Source organism: Rhamphochromis sp. 'chilingali' (genome assembly GCF_963969265.1).
Source record: "Rhamphochromis sp. 'chilingali' genome assembly, chromosome: 3".
NCBI lineage: Eukaryota > Metazoa > Chordata > Actinopteri > Cichliformes > Cichlidae > Rhamphochromis > Rhamphochromis sp. 'chilingali'.
This window is the reverse complement of record NC_137931.1, coordinates 13,511,433-13,531,711: the sequence shown is the minus strand read 5'-3', so window position 1 is coordinate 13,531,711 and position 20,279 is coordinate 13,511,433. Positions and strand designations below refer to the sequence as shown.

Genomic DNA, 20,279 nt, shown 5'->3' with positions numbered 1-20,279 from the left:
TGAAGCTCCGCCCACTTGCTGTTCAAACCTGTTTGCAAGACACAGCCAGTCACAAAAAAGCTGAAGTACATAAATATAATTTAATAAGCAGTGTGTCCATGTTCATCCAGGTCAGTGTGCATTCTGGGAGCTGTTCCCATAATAAATTGAAATCTTCTGAAACTATTTATAATATTTCTCCATCGTTTCTTTACACTGTGTGCAACAGATCAGAGAAAACCAACACTGTACTTGCTGCTGTAAAAAGAATATGAGCCGCTAACATGTTAAGGTGTTTGAAACGGAGAGATTTTCCTGGTAGTTAGCACCAACAGCTGTAGAACATCTGTCGCAGTATTTCATAAATACTCAAACTGTAAAATATGAACATTGTCTACAGATGAAGCACATGGTGAAATTGTTTCTTCTCTGAGTGTCTCCCTGCATGCAGAGCAGGGTAACGCTTCTGTCAGTCAGACACAGCACTGACGTTCGCATTAGAGTGTCAGTTAGATCCTTAGCAACACAGAGGTCTGCACAGATGCTTTGTGTTACAACATTACACAACTTCCCATTGATACAAACCAGCTCCATAACAGGAAACGTTAGCGGCTTCTCCAAACCATAAACAGAACCCTTCTGTTTGAATTTGATTCTATTCTATTTTAAAAAAAAAAAAAAAAAAAGTTTATTCCTCATCATTGAGTGCGTCTGAAAATCCTTGAAGTCTAGCAACAGCAGCACTTTGAACAGGTGCATTGGTGAAAATAGTCCCCACAAACAAAGGAGTCCCCCTGAGGATATGGCGGATGACTGTGCAGGAGCTCGACACCTCGATGTGAAAGCCCCGATGTCCCAGCTCACTGTCTGTTCGCAGTGTGGTTTCGCCCAATGGAGACGCAAAGAACTGTTGAGGAAAGGGGGGAAAATTCCATTATTAAAACAATATTGTTCTGTTTGTTGTCCTCAGTTTTCACAGCTGAACTACCAGAATTTGAGTTGACAGGAAGTTTAACGGGAAAAATCTCTAGAAATGTTACAAGGGAAAATACATTTTTCCAGATTTTCCAAACAATGTAACCAAAAGGTTTATAAGCATGTGTGGTTTCACATCATAATGTGTTTGGGCTTTTCCCACCCAACAGACAACTACTTCAATATAACATTTTTTCTATCAAAGAAAATTAAACTAACGTAAGCTTCATTCATAGAATAAGTATATGCTTTGTGAGTTTAGATTGCAGATTGAGACAGTAAAGAACAGGCACAGTGAACACAGAATTACTCACTGCTGCTCCCGTTGTTGGGTCAATGAAGTCCGCCCAGTATCCTGCAGTCCACAGAGCGAAACACATCTCCTTTGCCCCGCTCACAAACTGCAGTTAGGACAAAGTCACAGTCACCAACTGCTACAACCTCTGAAGTCTGTAATGGGAAACACACGAGGACTTACTTTACTTAGCAGCTGGTCTCTATCCAGCTCTGTCTCCTTGTCCTCTGACCGACCGCTCGTCTGCGTGACCGTCACCACTGTGATGGAAACTGTGGGCGCCGAAGGAAACAACTGCTCCAGATCTGAGACACAGAGGCGCACGTATGTTAATAAAGCAAATTATAACTCTTTTCATCTCTGATGTTGAACTTCTACAACTGTGCCATCAGCAGCGTTCTGACGTATGGATTTCTAGTGTGGTTCCCCAGCTGCACCAAGGCCGATCAGCAAGCACTCCAGCGGGTGGTGAAAGAAGCTGGCAGAATTATTGGAACAAGTCTGCCAGAGATCAGTAATATCTTCCCCACTCGCTGTCTGAGGAGGGTGCACAGTATCCTGCGGGACCAACATCACCCTGCGCGCCACCTTTTCCATCTGCTGCCCTCAGGGAGAAGGTACAGGTCTATACAGGCCAGAACATCCAGACTGGCCAACAGCCTGTATCCACAGGCTGTGAGGCTCCTGAACTCTCTGCCCCCCTCTCACGGACAATAACCATATCCAACTTCTTAATAGCAATGAACTGGTCTGCATTGGTGCATCATATCTTTATTCTCTTCCCCCTCCTGCCCCCCCCCCCCCCTCTTGCCCCCCCCCCCCCCCTCTTTCTTAAATAGATAACTATCATATCTGATATCATATCTCACAGTACAATAATATTGAATGGGTTGCATTGTTGTATTTTGTCATGTTTCTCAGGTCTTTGTCTGAATTTCTACGAACATTATTGCTAAGGATTGTCTTATTGCATTGGAGTCACACTGGGTTAAATATGTACACTTGGGTTTTAAGGGGTATTTATTATTTTCTTCTTTTTTTTGGGTTGTATGGAAGCCCCAAACGCAATTTCATTGTTCTTGACAATGACAATAAATAAATAAATACTAAATACTAAATACTATGACATGCCTCAAACTAGAGCTGGGCGATAGAACGATAACGATATGTATTGCGAAATACATATATATATATATACATATACTTTTTCTCGATAGAAAAATGTAACTATTGTGATAGACCTCATCGCTCTTGTCCTCTTAAAAAAAAAAGAAAAAAAAAGAACAGCCAATCCGAATTAAGTAGCGCAGAGCCGAACCAATCACAGCCGCAGCGTCACGTCACGTGACTTGTTACGTACAGCACAAGTGCCAAGCCGCACATGTGTATTTGTTTGGGAAGCAGCCAGCCACCGTGCCGCCCGGGTAATGGAGGAAATGAGTGTGCTGACTAGAGAAAAATCGAAGAGAAAAAAAATTTACCGAAGAGAAAACAGATGATGGTTCCAATGCCGGAGAGATTGTCGAACGGAAGAGCCATAGAAGTTCTGTAGTGTGAAGGTATTTCGGCTATTTCAAGTCTGACAAAAAACAGAGTAGCGTGCACTGTAAATTGTGCCGAAAGCAAGTCTGGAAATACAATAAAGTGGTGCATGCTCAATCTCTGACTGGAAGCGCTAATTCGTCATTCGGCTTTTGTCAGACTAAAGTAACTGTTAAAACTGTTTGAAAAGCTAAGCTATACAACAAGGACAGATTGAGAATTTCCTTTTAGTTCTCAGTTTATTTGATATTGACAAAAGTTAGTCAATTTTGTCTGTTCTTCTGTAAAACAAACTAAGATTTATTTTTAGAATTAATATTTTGTTTCTAAGTGGAATTGACGTCGTCTGTTTCGTTTGTTCTATTTTGAAACTTAAACGCTTTAGCGGCTGCCTTTTGTGTAGTTTGCAATATTTGCCTTTATTTATCTGAAAAAGTCTCATGTTCCTTAAGTACATCTACCCTGTTGAACTTATTATGGGAAATAAATATTTAAATCAAAACAAGCTGCTGATTATTTCACATTTTACTTGTGAGCAATGACACATTTAAATCTTACAAATATAGTTATTTGGCTTATATCGTGATATATATCGTTATCGCCTGAAATGAAAAAAACATATCGTGATATGAAAAAATCTCATATCGCCCGGCTCTACCTCAAACCATTCTGTTTGTTGTAGTTGTGAACTGAGTTTTGTAACCTTGGAAACGAAAAAAATCTGAAAAATGTAAGTTAGTAGTTTTTTCCCTTGTATGTGTATAATCTTTTTTTTTTTTTTTTTTTTTTTTTAAATACACAGACGCAAATTCTCATCTATAGATGCACAAACATCAATCTTTTAGATATTTTGGTTTGCAAGGTTACAAAACTCAGTTCACAACTACATAGTCTGATTTACAAGTACAAAATATTTATGACCACAATATTCAGTATTTTTTCTTCTATATCATCAGAAATATTGTTATCGTAAATTCTTAAATATCCAGATATCATTTTGGCTTGTGTTGCCCACACTCACAGTCAGCGAAGGTAATGCTGGGTGACTCTCTCTTACCTTTCCTCAGCAGCTCTGGGCAGGAGTTTATGGCACAGTCTGTTTCTGTCTGATTAAAGTACTGCTCAGCTTTGCTTACTCTCGTGGAAATAGGCCCCAGCTTTCCCTGAAAAACAAACAATCACACACCCTCTCAGACAAAAGTGGTAAAAATGTAGCTCTGGCTTATTTTTTCAATTTTTATTTATTTATTGTTAATTGTCATACTTGGAATCTTACAATGAAGTGTTACTGACATCTGTGTTTCTCCTGAAACCAATGAGCCACAGCAGCTCACTTACATTTAAAATAAATCAAAGACATTGACTTTAATTTGTTCTCTCTGCTGCTCTGAACTGTAGTCCTAAAAGCTCTGACTGTGTTACAGCTCATAATGTAACTATTCAAAAATCTTACATGGAACTCGTTGACAAACTGGGCCAGTATGAACTGGTGTCTCTCTGTGCTGCTTGGAACCGTCAGCACATCAGGCACCGTCTTGTGAACCGGAGCCTTCTTTTGGTCCTCCATGCCCTCCAGGTGGCAGTCAAACCCAGCGTTACCAGGCAACTGGAAGCGCTGGTCCTGAGGTCCAAATGGTCCCATGTTCTCATCAGGCCACACAGTCCTTGGGCCTGGAGTGATGTGACAAAGATGATTTGTCAGCGTTTGCTGCCACAGGTGCTAAACAGTTTACTACTGAAAACTGCATTGCAACACTGCCTGACGTCCTTTCCTGTTCGACTCACCTGAGTCTGTATGTGATACCGCTATGTAAGGCTCATCTGAGCTCGCAGCAGAGAAGGTTCTGGTTGTTCCAGCCCTGAGAGAAGCTAAAGCTCGACAGCCAGCAGCACGAGACAGGACCGCCCTGCTTTGACCACACAGCACCTGCAGACAGACGACGACATGTGTTAACAGACAGATACATGAAACAGGAACAGCCCTGCCCACGGTGGACTGTCTGCAGCTTCATACTTTTACTGTATGTTTTGTTTAGGACAAACTGGATGCTGCCATTTAGTTCTGGTTCTCTGGAAATAAAGAGACAGATGCATCTAATACGTTGGAGTATTGAGGAATTTAATGCTTTCCTGTGATCAGACTAAAACTTTTCAATTTTTTTTGGAATTGATCTCATAAAGAGGAGAGGATGACACAGTTCAACACATGGACTTCCTATATAACATAGCTTCTAAGACCTTATCACTGCAGCTGACCTCTCCAATCTTCTAACAGAGGTCTCCTAACTGTCTCTCGCTCAGATTTTAAAACCAAAGATTAAAACCAGTGCTTTTGAGGTAGTGGCGGGCAGCCAAACTGTGAAACAGCCTCCCTCCACCAAACAGGTCAGCTGATTGTGTCATTTCTTTAGACGACTATTACAAACTCATTTTTATGAGTTAGCGTTCCCTTAATCTTTTCTCTTTTATGTTGAGACATCGTTTATTTGAAATCTGACAATTTTAATGTTATTTCAAGCTAACTAAGACGTTTGTCTGCATAAAAAGAGCTTTGATTTTTATGTTGTTTTTATTCTGACTGGAAACAGATAAAAACATATTGTTCTCTTTAGCATTTAAACAATCTGAACATGTGGTTTGATGAAGTTTTGACCTTTTAATATGAAAATACTGCCAATAAAAATTTTTTAAAAAAACAAACAAAACCCCAAAATACTCATTAGCGAGGAGTGGTTTCAGACAGTGTGCTTTAATGCTACACTTGAGTGGTGAATAAAAATGTTACTGGCCTGAATGGGCCAACAGCTAGTACTGCCTGTAACTGAAACCCTATATTTAATATCAATATAGGGTTTCAATGATTTCAAAATCATTGTGCAGCGTTTTAAAATGATTTAAAGTTATTTCTTGGACAATCAGACATTCTTTTTAAAATCTACTCTGGCCTAAGTGAATAGCAGTACCCATAACATTAGCATGAGCCATAACATTAGCATGAGGAAAATGGTCACTTACATTAGACATTGTGCTTAGTTTCCCTCGCCTTTTATCCTTGAACCTGTTTGATGAAAGAGTAACAAGAAGAAGATAGAAACTGTTATTCCCAACAGAAAACGGAAAAGAAAACTTTAAAACTCCCAAATGTTAGCTTTGCTAACCAGCCGAGCTAAAATAGCTTGTATGATGCAATGACTGCATGTGTCCCTCCATGAAGAAACACATGTGACCAATACACTTATTTCACACATTAATCTACACAGACTATAATCCTCTAAAATACCTTAGGTTCAACTATCAGCTAGCTAACAACACAGCTAGCTTTGGCACCAGCTATCACAAGGAGAGTCGTTCGGTCAGCTGATATCTACTCTTATCACTTTCTCTTTTTTTAAATAAGAGTTCATCTAAAGCACTTCCTGTTTTCACGTGACCTTAAAAAGACCACTGCACAGTGCAAAGCACGAGCGCCTTCGTGTTCATAATAAAGAAAACAAATGTTATTGTGTTGTTGGGAGTACAGCAGGAAAAGTACACACTGTTCCGTACCTGGCGACTTGCACGTACTGTATGCTTTTACAAAACAAGGACGGAAAGTCAGGAGGGACAAATGAATCCCGCACGACTTCCGTAACGCCCTCCTCTTCTTCTACACGTATGTATGCTCTGTGTGCATTGAGCGCCATCTAGTGGGCGGTTTGCAGTTGTCTCCGTTAGTGAGTGAAAATTTTCTACGATTACTTCTTGTCAATACAAGAACATTTGCTTTATGCTTGTTGTTTAATTCTACAGAGTTTCTATTCTTCTTTCTTTGTCAGAAGCTCGGCCTTGCTGGGTGCATTTTCTTAGCTTGTTACGCTGATGTTTAGGTCTATAACTGGGCAAACACTAAAGAAGACAGAGGAGTAAATCATACCTGTATCTGTGCTGAATGAGAATGAATAATTCCAAATCAAAATCAATGAATGCACAACACTTTTTTATTACGTCTTTCTTCACCCGCTCTATATTCTTAGATGCACTGTATCAAAGACTCTTAAATCAGCATCACTTAACACAAACTTTTTAACAGACATTTCCTCTCACTCCACATCTCATCCAGGCATTTCTTTGCAGCCCACATAATTGCATAGTCTCCGATCCAATCACAAGATCAGCCTGGATGTGGAGCGGAGATTTTGCAAAGCATACAACATTTCGACATGGTGAAATTCAAATGATCTTTTTTAAATCTCAGCACAAGATGGCAGCAAATCAACAGTTAACAGAACCAAGGCAGTATTTATAACAGCAGTACTGATCTGCTTCGCCCTGTAATGTGACACTAATGTGTCTGTCTGTTACCTTGAAAAGTTTTCATGATATTCATGATAGCTGCCACATTGCAGCTGCTTTTATGTTGAGCACATGCTGTTCGTGAGAGATAAACATGAAGCAGGGAACCACTGTACTCACAAATGCATTTTTCTAAATGATAAAACCATTCACTTTTGTTGATTTTAATGGGTCTCGGTGTGATGATAATTGTGCTTTGGTGGTCATTTGCATTCATTAGGATGACAAATGACAGAGTGTCAGTAGGTTTTATTTCTGAAGACAGAGCTCTGGTGTCCAATGGAAGCACCTTAAACTCATTTTCACTTTGACTTTAGTCCTTTTAAGGTTTGGCTTGCTGAATTTCTGAGAATTACCTTGAAAAAAAATGTTTGTACTGGACCTTTCCCAGGTGGGATGATGTGAAGAAACAGTATTCACTTGTTCAGCAAAATCCCCTCCCTTGCATGATAAAGTGTAATAATCAGAATGAAAGAGCTATCTTGGCCAGAGGGGCATTATTTACTGTCAGAAGTAGCGAAGGACAAGGACAGGCAGTATTTGCTGGCGTAGACACATCCCTTTAGCTGACTTGGATGAGCTGATTGACACTTTCTCTGAGCTGACGGGATATGCAGTGGGAGTTTACCCTGGGACCAGCACGCACTTGTGTGTGAGTGGTGATGAGGCATGCGGAGCCATGCCGAACGTGGCTGTCAGTACGTCTCCCACAGGATCATTTGTTACAGCGTCTAGGCTCGACGGGGCTCCTGTGCATATTAAAGTATGAGATTTTTATTTGGCCAGCAGCAACTAAATTACACATTGCATTTAGAATAGAAAATGCATTAATTTACTTGTTTACTACTCTAGGAAGTACTTTAGTTACACTGTTGTCACATGACTTTTATGTTAGCCTGCCACATCACCTATGATACTAGAGGTCACATGGGTGATGTTACACAGGCGATGTTCAAAGCTAACTAGCGGTTAGCAACTTAACATCCATTTTCTTCTAGCCCCCAACAACCCGTGTTGTTTGCCGTAGGGCGAGAGGGGGGCACACTCAAGACAGATCACCAGTTTGTCACAGGGCTAACAGAGCCAGACACCCCTTGGCCCCTCCCATTCAGACGTATGGTCAATTTAAGATCACCAATTAACCTAACCCCACTAACTGCATGTCTTTGGACTGTGGGAGGAAGCTGGATGATCTGGACAAAACCCACACAGGCATAACAGTGGTAACCAGGTCACCTTATGTCCACATATCTGCATAAATCCCTGTACTAATATAGAGGTAATACAGAAGCACTCTCAGTTAGCACCATGTTTAATGACCCAGTCACAAAATCCTGGTGGTTGCCTGGCGATTGCATTGAATTTTTTCATATTCGGTAACCAAGTGCAAGTAGTTGCGGTGTCCAATTTCGATGGCAAGGTGACTGCAGAGCTTGCGGCAATGCTTGGTGGGAAGCAACCTGTCTCCCACTGCTTGTAGTCTGACTCAGAATGACTGCAATCATTCTCAGACAGACTGGAAAAGATCTGCAAATAACTGCCATTGGCTTTTTAAATGTAGAAAGATTGGCAAGACTTTGTATTGGTTTGCAACAGTTTGCACCAAAGAGCACATCTGCAAAAATAAAGAGCCCAACTCAACTGGTTGCCAGCTATTTGCATTCCTGTGATATTCCTGTATTCCTATAAAGCAAGGTTGCTGAGCACCTGTGTCATTTTGGACTTAAACATTAATATTGATGGAGGAATTTCGGTTTTAAATCTATGAAGTTCTTGCTGAAGGCAACAGATTTTCACTGATTAATTACAGTTAATCACTGGATGATCACAAACAGATTGCATGTAATTGCCAATTTGACCCTGTTCAAACACAGAATGATAGCAGATCGACTCCATCTTATTTGTTTACTTGTTTTTACTTAATTTTATCTTTGACTTGATGCACCAAAGATGAAAACAGCAACTCACTATGAATGATCTCAAACATGGTCCCTGCCTTGGAAGCAATCATTTTTAGGCTACTGGGGGATTCCCATGATGCATTGAGTAATTCTTCTTCAACGTCCTTTTTCACTCACTATGTGTTCATAGACCTCTCTGCCACGAATCATACTTGTTATTAATCTCTGTCTCTCTTCCACAGCATGTCTTTATCCTGTCTTCCTTCTCTCACCCCAACCGGTCGCAGCAGATGGCCCCGCCCCTCCCTGAGCCTGGTTCTGCCGGAGGTTTCTTCCTGTTAAAAGGGAGTTTTTCCTTCCCACTGTCACCAAAGTGCTTGCTCATAGGGGGTCATATGATTGTTGGGTTTTTCTCTGTATGTATTATTGTATGGTCTACCTTACAGTATAAAGCTCCTTGAGGCAACTTTTGTTGTGATTTGGCTTTGTTTAAATAAAATTGAATTGAATTGAACCCCCAAGACTGAATGTCACCCATTGGTTAGTGCAGCCTCAAGCTCAACACTCTGGGTGTCACGTGGCGTTCTGAAACTGGCAGTAATGGATGAATGGATGGAGTAAGGGACACTCCACGCTTATGCAGTAGCGCATTGTCAATCACAAGGTGGAACTGCTGGTTCACAGTCCTTTTTGACTCTGAAGGAGACCATAATTTACAAAACGAACAGCATGTTACATTCAGAAAGACTCCAATAAGACCAGAAACTCACCAGGAAAATGTTTACTGACTTCATAGATTAGATACGCCATAGGGTACATGCAAGCCATGTCATTATTATTCATAAAACACACTTAGTATAAGGGTTATGTTGTAAAGATTGGATAGAAAGCACTAAGTTGTAGAAAGAAAGGCGTTGTTCTTAGGTGTGAATGAGCTGTGTTGTATAAAGCACTTACCTAACCTCTTAACATCCACTTTGTCACCAGCACCATCACCATTCATGTCAATCTCTATCAGGCTTTTTGTGCAACTCAACACAATCACCTCAAATGTTCAAGGAAACAATTACATGAGGCAGTTAAGTCCAATTCAAGGTGCATTTTTCAGTCCGTTTGTCTGTGGCTGTGGTCAGTATTAAACCTCCACCGGGTGCTGGACTCACTAACACACAGTGTAAAGTAATAGCCCACTGTCAATCTAGCGAAACACTTTTCTCTGGACAGCACTGTCTGGCTTTGTGAGAGGAATTCCAAAGTGCAGCACAGCCTTAAGAGCTCCAGACAAAGTCATGAGTCAGTCGAGGTCTTTTTGTTGCTGTGCTCTCAAGCTGCACTGGATGTTGTCTGGAATCAGCAATTTTCTATTGCCTTTTCATCCTCTGTCAAAAACCATATTCCCATCTCGCACACTGTGAGCTACCTGCCTGTGTCAGCACACCGTTAACCGCACTCACTCCTTAACTAATGATAAAGTGAAGGCCATTAAGGGTGTGTTTCCCCATCTCCTGGGTATGTGGAAAGGACAAACCAATAAAGATGGGAGAGTTACAGGTTTTGGTCACCCCTCACAGCCCATGCATGCTCATACTAGATATAAAAGCTGGTGCTTATGTGTAAAGTGTGTAAAGTCAATTTGTCTCCAGGCTACAGTACAGTCCTTCAGGTTAGTGACTGCTTTCTTTGACCAAACTGGAGACGTAGGCTTTGGCACTCATATCTATGATATATTTCATATTACCAAGCTCATCAATGAATTATTTAGGGTTAGGGTTGCTTTTTAACCACATTCTAAACAAGCAAAATTTCATTCTGAAACCATTCGGTTAAAGTTGAATGTTCTTAAAGACTTTAAACAGAGAATAGTCTTCATTATAAGCTGCTCATTGCAGGTGTCTGAGGCATAATATGCTCTGATTTATAATGAAATCCATTAGCATTAACGTTTACATGGAAATTCACTTCAGGGACTTCAGGAATTATTTTTTCCACGTAGCACCAGATAGGGTGCTAAGTGCCATTCTCCTGCTTTTTTTGTTTATCTGCACTGTAGACAAACTCATCAAATGGGGAAAGATGGATCCCAGAATTGTACACTGTTTCACACAATGATTTTAAGCCACTTGAGGTTGGCATCAAATGTCAGTTTATCCCTATAGACTCCCTTACTAAAATGACCACGTTTAAAGCATTAAAAGGACTTTATAGCAGAGACTGATCTAACTAATCCAAAAAGTTTGTATTTCAGTTTTGGTGAGTGAAGTTTTAGCACTTCATTAGCCTGTTAATTAGCACTAACTAGCCAATATATACATGCACCTTGTTAACCAAGATTGCTAGCATTAGCTGGTAACTTGGTACTTGGTACCCTTTTATCTGTATAACTTCTGGCTTCCAGGCCAATAAATCCTGTCGTGGAAGACATCTTTTACACTTTCTGTGAAAAACATGTATGCACAATTGTTGCGCCCCGAACTTTAGGTCTCACTTAATAATATCCAAATCTGAAGCACTGGCTGAATTTTGTGCATGCATTTTTGTTCAGGGCATTTAAACTGCTTTACTTTAAGTGTCTCTCTTGGCATTATCTGCTGCTTTCCAGGGAGAGAGCTCGGAAATGTCTGAAATTTACAGGGCTTTGGTCCAATTAACAGGTTTCTTTGATGAGGTTAATCATTTAAATATGCTAAACCAACTTTCATTTTTTTTTTTTTATGTCTTCCCTGATTGCGCCAACTTTGTGAGCATGGTCACAGTGGGCACTGATGCAAAATGCATGAACCCCTCCAGAAACATATGATTATATGAATACAGAATAAGCGCACATACGCGATGCTACCTCATTAATGACTGTAAACCCCAGGCTTACACTTGGGGAAATAATGGAGCATTTCAGCACTACTGACACTGCTCGCAGCATTTTGGAATCGATTTTAATAAACAAGCAGCAGGTGCAGGCACGGAGGAGCGGTAAATTTTAAAATAAGTACTGCAAAGTCTCGAGCAAGTGCAAAGGATATGATTTATGGTAATTTTTATAACAGCACACAAACAAATGGAATTCTACAGAGAAATGAAATGATAATATCATTTACAGATTTTTAAAATCTTAATTTAAAAGACCCAGATGAGACAATTCCTATGCTAACAGTTTCTCAGCAGCATGGTATGTGGTTCACTTCATATTTAACAGTTCAATGTCCAATGTTCTTTATTCATTTCTGGGTTTACTGAGTTTAAACCTCTTGACAACAATGAGGCAAACACAGGGTTAGGGTTGTATTTAGCTGCATGCTAAACAAGCATAGCATCATTAGCATAATTTACTATGCGCGTTTAAAAAGAAAGTTTAAAAAGAAAATGTGTAAAGAAAGTGACTGGACTTCTTTAAGTTCTTTAACTTAAAGAAGTCCAGTCGCTTTCTTTCCACACTCCTTAGACTACTATGCCGTGGATGAGTGAGAACCTACACAGCAATACTATGCTTGTTTAGCATAATTTAGCATAGCATAGCATTCCAGATAGATATGAACCTTAAACCAACCCCAAACTGCCGAATCATGTATGTTGAATGCTTCTAAATGACTTTTATAAAGTGCTGATTTGTTTCTGACAGAGGTGGGACCAAGTCATTGTTTTGCAAGTCTCAAGTAAGTCTCAAGTCTTTATCCTCAAGTCTCAAGTCAAGTCTCAAGTAATGTCAGGCAAGTCAGAGTCGAGTCTCAAGTCACTGGTGTAAAAGTCCGAGTCAAGTCACAAGTCTGAAACTTTGAATTTCAAGTCCTTTCGAGTCTTTAAAAAAAAAAAAAAACGAAAAAATAATGTTGCAGTTATATGCTAAATGTAAATATTAGACCATGTAATTTTAAAATCTGTGTTTTTCTCAACACATGACAAAATAGTGAACTTAGAAAATATACACAAATTGTGAAATTGCACCTCTTTAAAATGCAGCTCAATTAAACCTAGCTCCAAGAATAATTTTCACCGACAGTTCTGAGATAAGCTGCATGTTATTCTTGGATGCGGTTGTAGGACCGGCTTTAAAATCGCATGACAAAAATATCATACATATTAAAAAAAACTGTATCACCAACGTAGCCTGGACAACATTTGCTAGTTAGATGAAGTCAGCTATCTCATCGTAGCATATTTATATGCATATTTATAATCATACGGCTCTTGGAGTGAGTGCATACACTCATGAAGTTTAGTAACTTCAGGTCACTGCAACAAGCCCAGGTACAGTTTACCGCCAGATGGGTGCAGGACCTTGAAATGCACCGTGTAGAAAGTAAAGACCATCGTACGTGAAGAGAAAATCTCCGTCCCGGTTTCCCTCCAAGGCGTGAGCACCGATAAGCAGAGTTTTGTCCTTTCCTTATAAGATTCCTAATTATTCAAAGTAACACTCAGGTATGCCGCTCAGCTGGGTTAGTTACGACGTCAGGAGTAGCTTGGGAGAACAAGGAAACACAGACTGCTTCAGGTTGCCTTCCCAAATCGACTCAAAGGTTTATTTAGTACATAACAGCTTATATAGAGGAAAAAAAGGTTCGTGTGTCAGCAGGTTCTCAGTTCAAACCGGTACAGACCAAATAAGGAAACGTCTTCCTGCCTTGTGAGCAAAGAAGTATCCTTTGTGTAGTTTATCAGTTCAGCTACAATTTATGATCATCCCAGCAAAATACACTCCTAGACATAGAATACAGAGTTCTTTCATTAGTGAATTCTGAAACGAACCACCTGGCCTTTAACAAGCTCTTTTCTAAATCATAAGGAAGGGAGGATGGGAGTAAGGAAGTGGTCTCGTCTCTGTGGTATTTTCGACTTTGGGGTACCAGCCTGTGAGTCTTACACATCAATACATGGGTCAGAGAGAAAGAGAAAAACAACTAGTAAATGGGCCTTATTGAGTAACAGTTCTCCTGTATAATATTACTACAAAACAATATCCTGTAAATGCTAACCGTAGTATCAAAATATCACAACAGTACGTATCATAAGTTTACCAGCCTCACAAATCGTCGTCATAAATACACATTCCTTAACCGTTTATTAATAGGACCTTTGAGCTCAACGGTAATTAATTAGCAGTGGAAATAATTTCTGGTAGCATCACAGAAATGTAGCAGTGACAACAATATTGTATGCTGTAATCGTACTGGGCAATTAGTGATACAAAAAACCTGTTTTATCCTGTGAATAAAAGTATATGTTTTTGTCAGTGTACCATAATAACAGAAGCGAAACGCAATATTGTGTCAGGACAATTCACTGTTTATGCACAATAAACAAAGGAGCATAGCGCGACAATTTCTGTTCAGCGCCAGACTTGCTTGTAACCTATATCACTAATTATGTTATGAAAATGACGTATTAACTACTAAAAAACACTGACCTTCGTGTAAATGCTTGGAGCAGACTAACCTGTGAGCTGGAGTGTTCTGGGATGTTATATTTGATCTTTGAATGGCTGCAATCCAGGCCATCCGTCGCGTCTTTGTTACTTCGGAAACATGGCTTGAACAATTTCTCTTCCACGACGTAATCCGATAACAACCGATCTCTTTACCCGTCGGCTTCCCGTGGCTGTCATGCGACCGGCTATTGCAGTTAATAATACAACGGCTTCTTGACATTTTTGTGTTTCTTTTTATCGCTGTGTGACTGATTTTAATTGAAAGCCTGCGTGCGCTAGTACCGCTTGCCACGAGTTCCCAGAATCCTTTGCGGTTCTACCCGTGAATGACGTCACATTTTCAATCTCTATATAATATGCATGTTAAATTTTATATTTGGGGTAAAATATCAAGTCTTTTCAAGTAAACCGGTTCAAGTCCAATTCAAGTCCCAAGTCATTGGTGTAAAAGTCCAAGTCAAGTCACAAGTCTTAGAACATTTTTTCAAGTCAAGTCTAAAGTCATAAAATTAATGACTCGAGTCTGACTCGAGTCCAAGTCATGTGACTCGAGTCCACACCTCTGGTTTCTGAATGTACTTTTATTTACCTATTGTGGACTGTCAAACTGAATTGTGGGATAAATAGTTTTTTGAATCTGAATCAGAAACCAGGCAAATGTTAATAGGTTGAAAAACATTGTTACCTACGAGTCTTACACCAATGTTGATTAAACAAAATAGCTAGTTGAGGGATGGGGGTCAGCCATATCAGCAAAAATTATCATTAGTAATGTTAGCATTATGGAGAGGAGCAACCTTAGAAAACAGGTTTGTAAAATAAACTGTAATTTAAGTTGTTGTGTGTTTAGTTGATTTTCTTTCACATTTTCAAAGTAAAGTTTTTGCTTTTTTATAACTCACATATAACTGACTGCCCTGACATGTTTGTGCTGTTGTTGCCTTTTTGGGCATTTTACAGTGATCTTAGCATATGTGTGTATATATTTCCTCATTAATTGGTAGGCTGAATCCATTGTAATAAACAAGCAGCAGGTGCAGGTACCGAGGAACGGTAAATTTTTAAATATGTACTCTAAAGTCTCAGGGAAGTGCAAAGGACATGATTTATGGTCCAGAAACATCCCACGAGAGGATTCTGCTGGTTATCTATCATTTGGGTTGTTGTGTGGTCCAAATATGGGCACTTTTAGTTCCAGAAAGCATGGCAGTGTTTAAAAACTCAAGGCTTCGAAAACCAGATTCCAAAAACAGCAGTCAGCTCCACAATCAGTAGTTTCATTTTTGATATGCCTACTACAAGTGTGACTTCTGACCACTCAGCAAAGAATAAGAACAATTAAAGAGATGTCATTATGTCAGAGCACAAAATGCAGGGTCTAGCTGCATATGTGAGAACAGAACAGATAATCACATTTCAGGGAGATGATGAATACGGAAATCAAAGAACTGAGATTTATAATAAATGATATACCTGCTGTGGCATGCACTGTAACATGCATTACATTTATACAATGCTGGATTGAAACACAGACTGCCATTGCCATCCATGCTGTTAGAATAGCACAAAGCATCTACGACTACGGTGAAGCTTACAGTCCAGAGCAACACACCAACACAAACCTATCAAAAAAAGATTTAAAACCCTGCTCCACAAAGTTTTTAACACACAGTGAGTCTAACTTATCCGCTCTCTGTGAACTCCAGCGATTTGTCTGGTCCCTTGGTGCTCGACAAAGTTAAAGTAACTCACTATAAGCTTAAGTTGGCAGTAGCAGCAGTGACAGGAAGGGTCAGAAATAATAGAATATCACTGTAGGTGCTTGCACCTGATGCTCATTTGTCGAAGTCTGTTCCAAAACGCTCTGAGCACTGTCAGCGCTGCTGAACTCTGCAATTACGCCCTTTCCCAGTTGTGAGCCTCGGGGCTGCAGTCACTAATGAGGCAGCAGCGTGTGTATGTGTGTGCTGTTACACTGCGCACATAAGATTATGTATATGTAGCGACGGCCCCGGGTATGCAGCTGCAGCACCAACTGATGTTCTACTAGCGACTGGTGGCAATTTAAGGCGGATTCTAAATGTGCAGGTAAATCTTCTGCAGCTTGACATCTCTTATGGCTGTTTCGCTTTGTTCAGTAACACCAGCGTCACAGCTGAAACAGCTTTTTTATACAGCAAGGGGTTCATTAAAATTCAGGTGAGTAGTAATTATATGGAAGATAACTACATAGCTTGCATATGAGAACACTCAGGCGTGTGGCGCTCTGATCATTTATGGCTTTTTACATATCTTTACATCTTATAAATCCAACACTGTGTGCTGTAAAAGACTCAAACGGGCCTCTTCTAGCATTCAGTTTTGAATGATACTCCCAACACAGTTTCTCCTGAAGTAGCAGCTATAAATAAAAAATATGATTACACATCTATTTCTGACCACCCTGCATGCTTTCATTGTGAAGCAATGCTTCCCCTCCGCTTCAATAGCTTTTCCACCAGGTTCCTTTTGAACGGTCTGCATACTTCAGAGGGAATCTGGCAGCACAGAGAGACTTGGAGTCTCAGTATTAACCACATAAAAAATGTTGTGGAGCAAAAAGAAAAAAAAAAGGAATGCAAGTAAGAGTTGTGGTTCAGTTTTGTCATTTACCTCTTAAATTGTGAAAATCTTTTCATCCACCTGCTTTATAATGCACATTTTTCAGTCTGTGTATTTAAAATCTTGACTAAAATACTTAAATATGAGACAAGTAAATCAGACAAAATGCATGGCACACATGGCACAGTTGTCATGAAGAAGAAATTAATCACAGACACCAATAACTGTTTTTCTACAACCCCTAAACATGCTTTTTAATGCTGTTTCATTGGCCTTTTTTCACAGCCTGAGGGGAATGACTTGGTTTTAGCCAGCCTCAAGTGGCCAATAGAGGACCTGCAGTAACCAGCACTGCTTTGAGTTCATTTTTCAGCCCTGGAGGTAACCTCTTCATTGAGGGCAGAACCTCCAAGAATTAACATACAGTTCAACATGATTACAACAAAAGCAACCTAATTCCAGTAATACCATTTACATGCAACTCAGCAGAACTTGACAACTGGTAATTGTAACTGTGTATCAGTGTATTCATAAAAACATAATGACTTGATTTTCCATCCAGTATATAGGTATAGTATTGAATTGTATTATGTAAGTCATTGTGGAGGGTTTGGTCACAAGAGCTATGTGCTGCTCACTTTGAAGGTCAGCCAGGCAATGACAGTATCCCTCTTTTTTCTTTCACCTTTTTAATCAGGCAAAAATGATTAGAAACCCCTAGCTGCTAACATTTAGCTGACATCCAGTGACTCCTGCTAAACCTGCAAAAATGTGTTTGCGTAACTAAAACATTGTCAGTTTGGAAACATTTGTGTGAGTCGACGCTCATCATTTTTGAGGCACCAGAGGCGAAGCAGGGTGACATTTCTGTAGGCACGTAAAATGTTGCCACTGTCTCACAGCACTGTCTGCTTAGATTACAGCAGCAGAATGTGCTGTGTCGACAGGGAAAGCACTCTGAAAGTGTGAAAAAATATCAGAGTTCTGACATGTCTGATTTACAGGAAATGAAACTAGACCACTTCACTTCAGTGAGTATTAAAAGGGCCTGGTGAGCTTATGTTAAACTGTGTGTGCTTTTTGTGCTGTCTAAATGCAGGAAAACAGCCTGAATACTAATGAAGTGATTATCCACAATTTGACCGCTATGACAGAGAGAACTGCTGTTTTCAGCCACAGAAGTAGACTTCACTATCATCCTTTACCTTTTTATGCAGAGCTTTTTCACAGATGCTATCTGCAGTGTGTGAAACCACACACTGCAAACTGTTTGTTATGCTACACCATGAGGAAAGGACAGAATTCCAGGTCACCGGAGTTGTTCTTATGGTTGTTACTCGTATATCACATTGTATAAAGCAAGAGTGGGCAATTCATTTTTCCAAGGGACCACATGAGAAACTAGGACGGTGCAGGTAAAGGCTACCAAAGCCAGAGAACCAAAAATACCTGAAAAACTGGGCAACTTGTAGATTTAAAATAGGGCAAAATAATTGTGTCACTATCCTTGGTCTTCATTGGTCTTGAGTTTTTGTTGTACACTAATGATTTACTTTTTTGGGATTAAAGATAATTTATGTTCAAGTTCTTCGGTATATTATTTGTTTCTGAGTTTGTTATCTATAGTTCTTGGTTTCTTGCTTGATGTTAGTATGTTAGTTCACTTTCGTGTCCAGTCTGTCCTAGGGCGTGTCCAAATTCAAGTGCTGCATCCTTTGAAGGCTGATTACCTCACAGCAGAGCAACATAGGCTGTCCACAGTCAAAGCTCCTACAAACCCATCCCACAAACACGTCCTCCCTTTCCCTGGATTTCAAAACAGGTTGGTTGTATACTTTGGCCCGCAATGAATCTTGGGATAGGGTGAGCCGCAAACGGGAGATTTGTTCTTGTAACGTAGTCTCATCTCTGTGCCTTGTCCTCTTCATGTGATACCACACAGTGATACCCTGTGGAAATTAGTCATGTCTCTGTGTTTGTTTACAATCATGTCCCAGTTGTGTCCTGTATCTGTCTGGTTTCTCTGTGTCCTGTCTCAATGGTCCCCTTTTAGTTCTTAGTCCTGCTCACTGTGTTAGGTAATTCCTGTTTTATTTTGATGGTTACTCATCGTGTGTGCATTATGTTCAGTTTTGCTTCCTCTGTCTCATTAGTTAGATTCTATTCAGCTGTGTTCCCCAAGGCGTTTCCACTGTCTGCTTATTGCCTCTTGTGCATTTAAACCCCCAGCTCGCATCTGTTCTTTACCATGTCCTCATACCCTCATGTTGTGTGTTCTGTTGGCCTGCCTGCTTCTCATTTCCAGTCAATTTTTGCCTGCCCGGCTCCATTATTGTTTTGTTTACGCCATCCGTTGCCAGCAATAAAGCTGTGATGTTGAGTTTATTTCTGTCCCACATCAGGTTGTCTTCCTGCCTGCCACACAGCGGTCCCATGACAGTGGGATGTTTAACAACAAGAAGTGGCAGATACAATCATATCATTTTGAATCAAAGACTGAACTTTTAACCAATCAGTAAAGGATATAACAAGGTGTGAAAGGTTCAACCAAAGGTTCAACCGATCAAAGATGAACTACAAAGCAGTGGGTGACGACTGAATTGCTTTACAGGTGGACAGGCCTTAAGAGCCACACTTGTAACATAGTCAGATCACATTGTTGTGACAACTCTGCTCTAATGAACTGGCTGGGTCTCTGCTTGCTTACGTTCTGATTATAATGCCATATAATGACAAATCTGATCATCTCAAAGAAATATCTGCTATCTACACATGAGAAGAATAGCATGTAAAAGAAACATGAGTAGAAATAAACAAATTCCCAGTTTTACTCATTATATAGAGGAACAATAACGTATCATTGTTTTAATGTGACGTCCTCACATGATCTGCTTTCACTTTATCCACCAGGCCCTGTGAGAAAAACCTCCACACCTCCTGGCTGACTGACACAAGACGGCATTGCAGTGACTGTGTAGGTCACAAAGGGTGTGTAAGAGGGCTTGGCAATACTGCAGCTTATAGTGCCCTGCTAACTTGTGCTTTCAGTTTCCATTCAAAACAACAGAAGATCATTGTCCTTGTCAGACCTAGGGGGGTAGCATTTTTGGGAGAAAGGCGACAACACTGTGACTCTAACACAGTTTGATAAAGGAGATGAGTTTTTACACTCAGTGCCCAAAGGTGGCGCATTAGCTAATCTCACTGTTGAATGCCTCCATTCGTATTAGAGAAA

At 40.1% G+C, this 20,279-nt stretch overlaps 1 protein-coding gene across 2 annotated transcripts; it reads right to left on the bottom strand.

Annotated features, from left to right (window-relative positions):
- Nucleotides 1–61: 61 nt before the first annotated feature.
- Nucleotides 62–6,377, bottom strand: mmadhca (metabolism of cobalamin associated Da). 2 transcript variants are annotated; one of them, XM_080877241.1, is made up of 8 exons: nucleotides 6,338–6,377; nucleotides 5,807–5,849; nucleotides 4,577–4,718; nucleotides 4,245–4,462; nucleotides 3,849–3,954; nucleotides 1,433–1,554; nucleotides 1,269–1,355; nucleotides 62–886 (listed from the first exon to the last, which is right to left on the bottom strand). In XM_080877241.1, exons 2-8 carry the CDS (start codon nucleotides 5,813–5,815, stop codon nucleotides 668–670), a joined length of 903 nt encoding a protein of 300 aa, XP_080733367.1. In that variant the 5' UTR covers nucleotides 5,816–5,849; nucleotides 6,338–6,377; the 3' UTR covers nucleotides 62–667. The 2 variants fall into 2 exon arrangements, with proteins under 2 accessions (XP_080733367.1, XP_080733368.1); XM_080877242.1 differs by lacking the exon at nucleotides 6,338–6,377 and adding an exon at nucleotides 6,072–6,284.
- Between the last annotated feature and the right edge of the window lie 13,902 nt (nucleotides 6,378–20,279).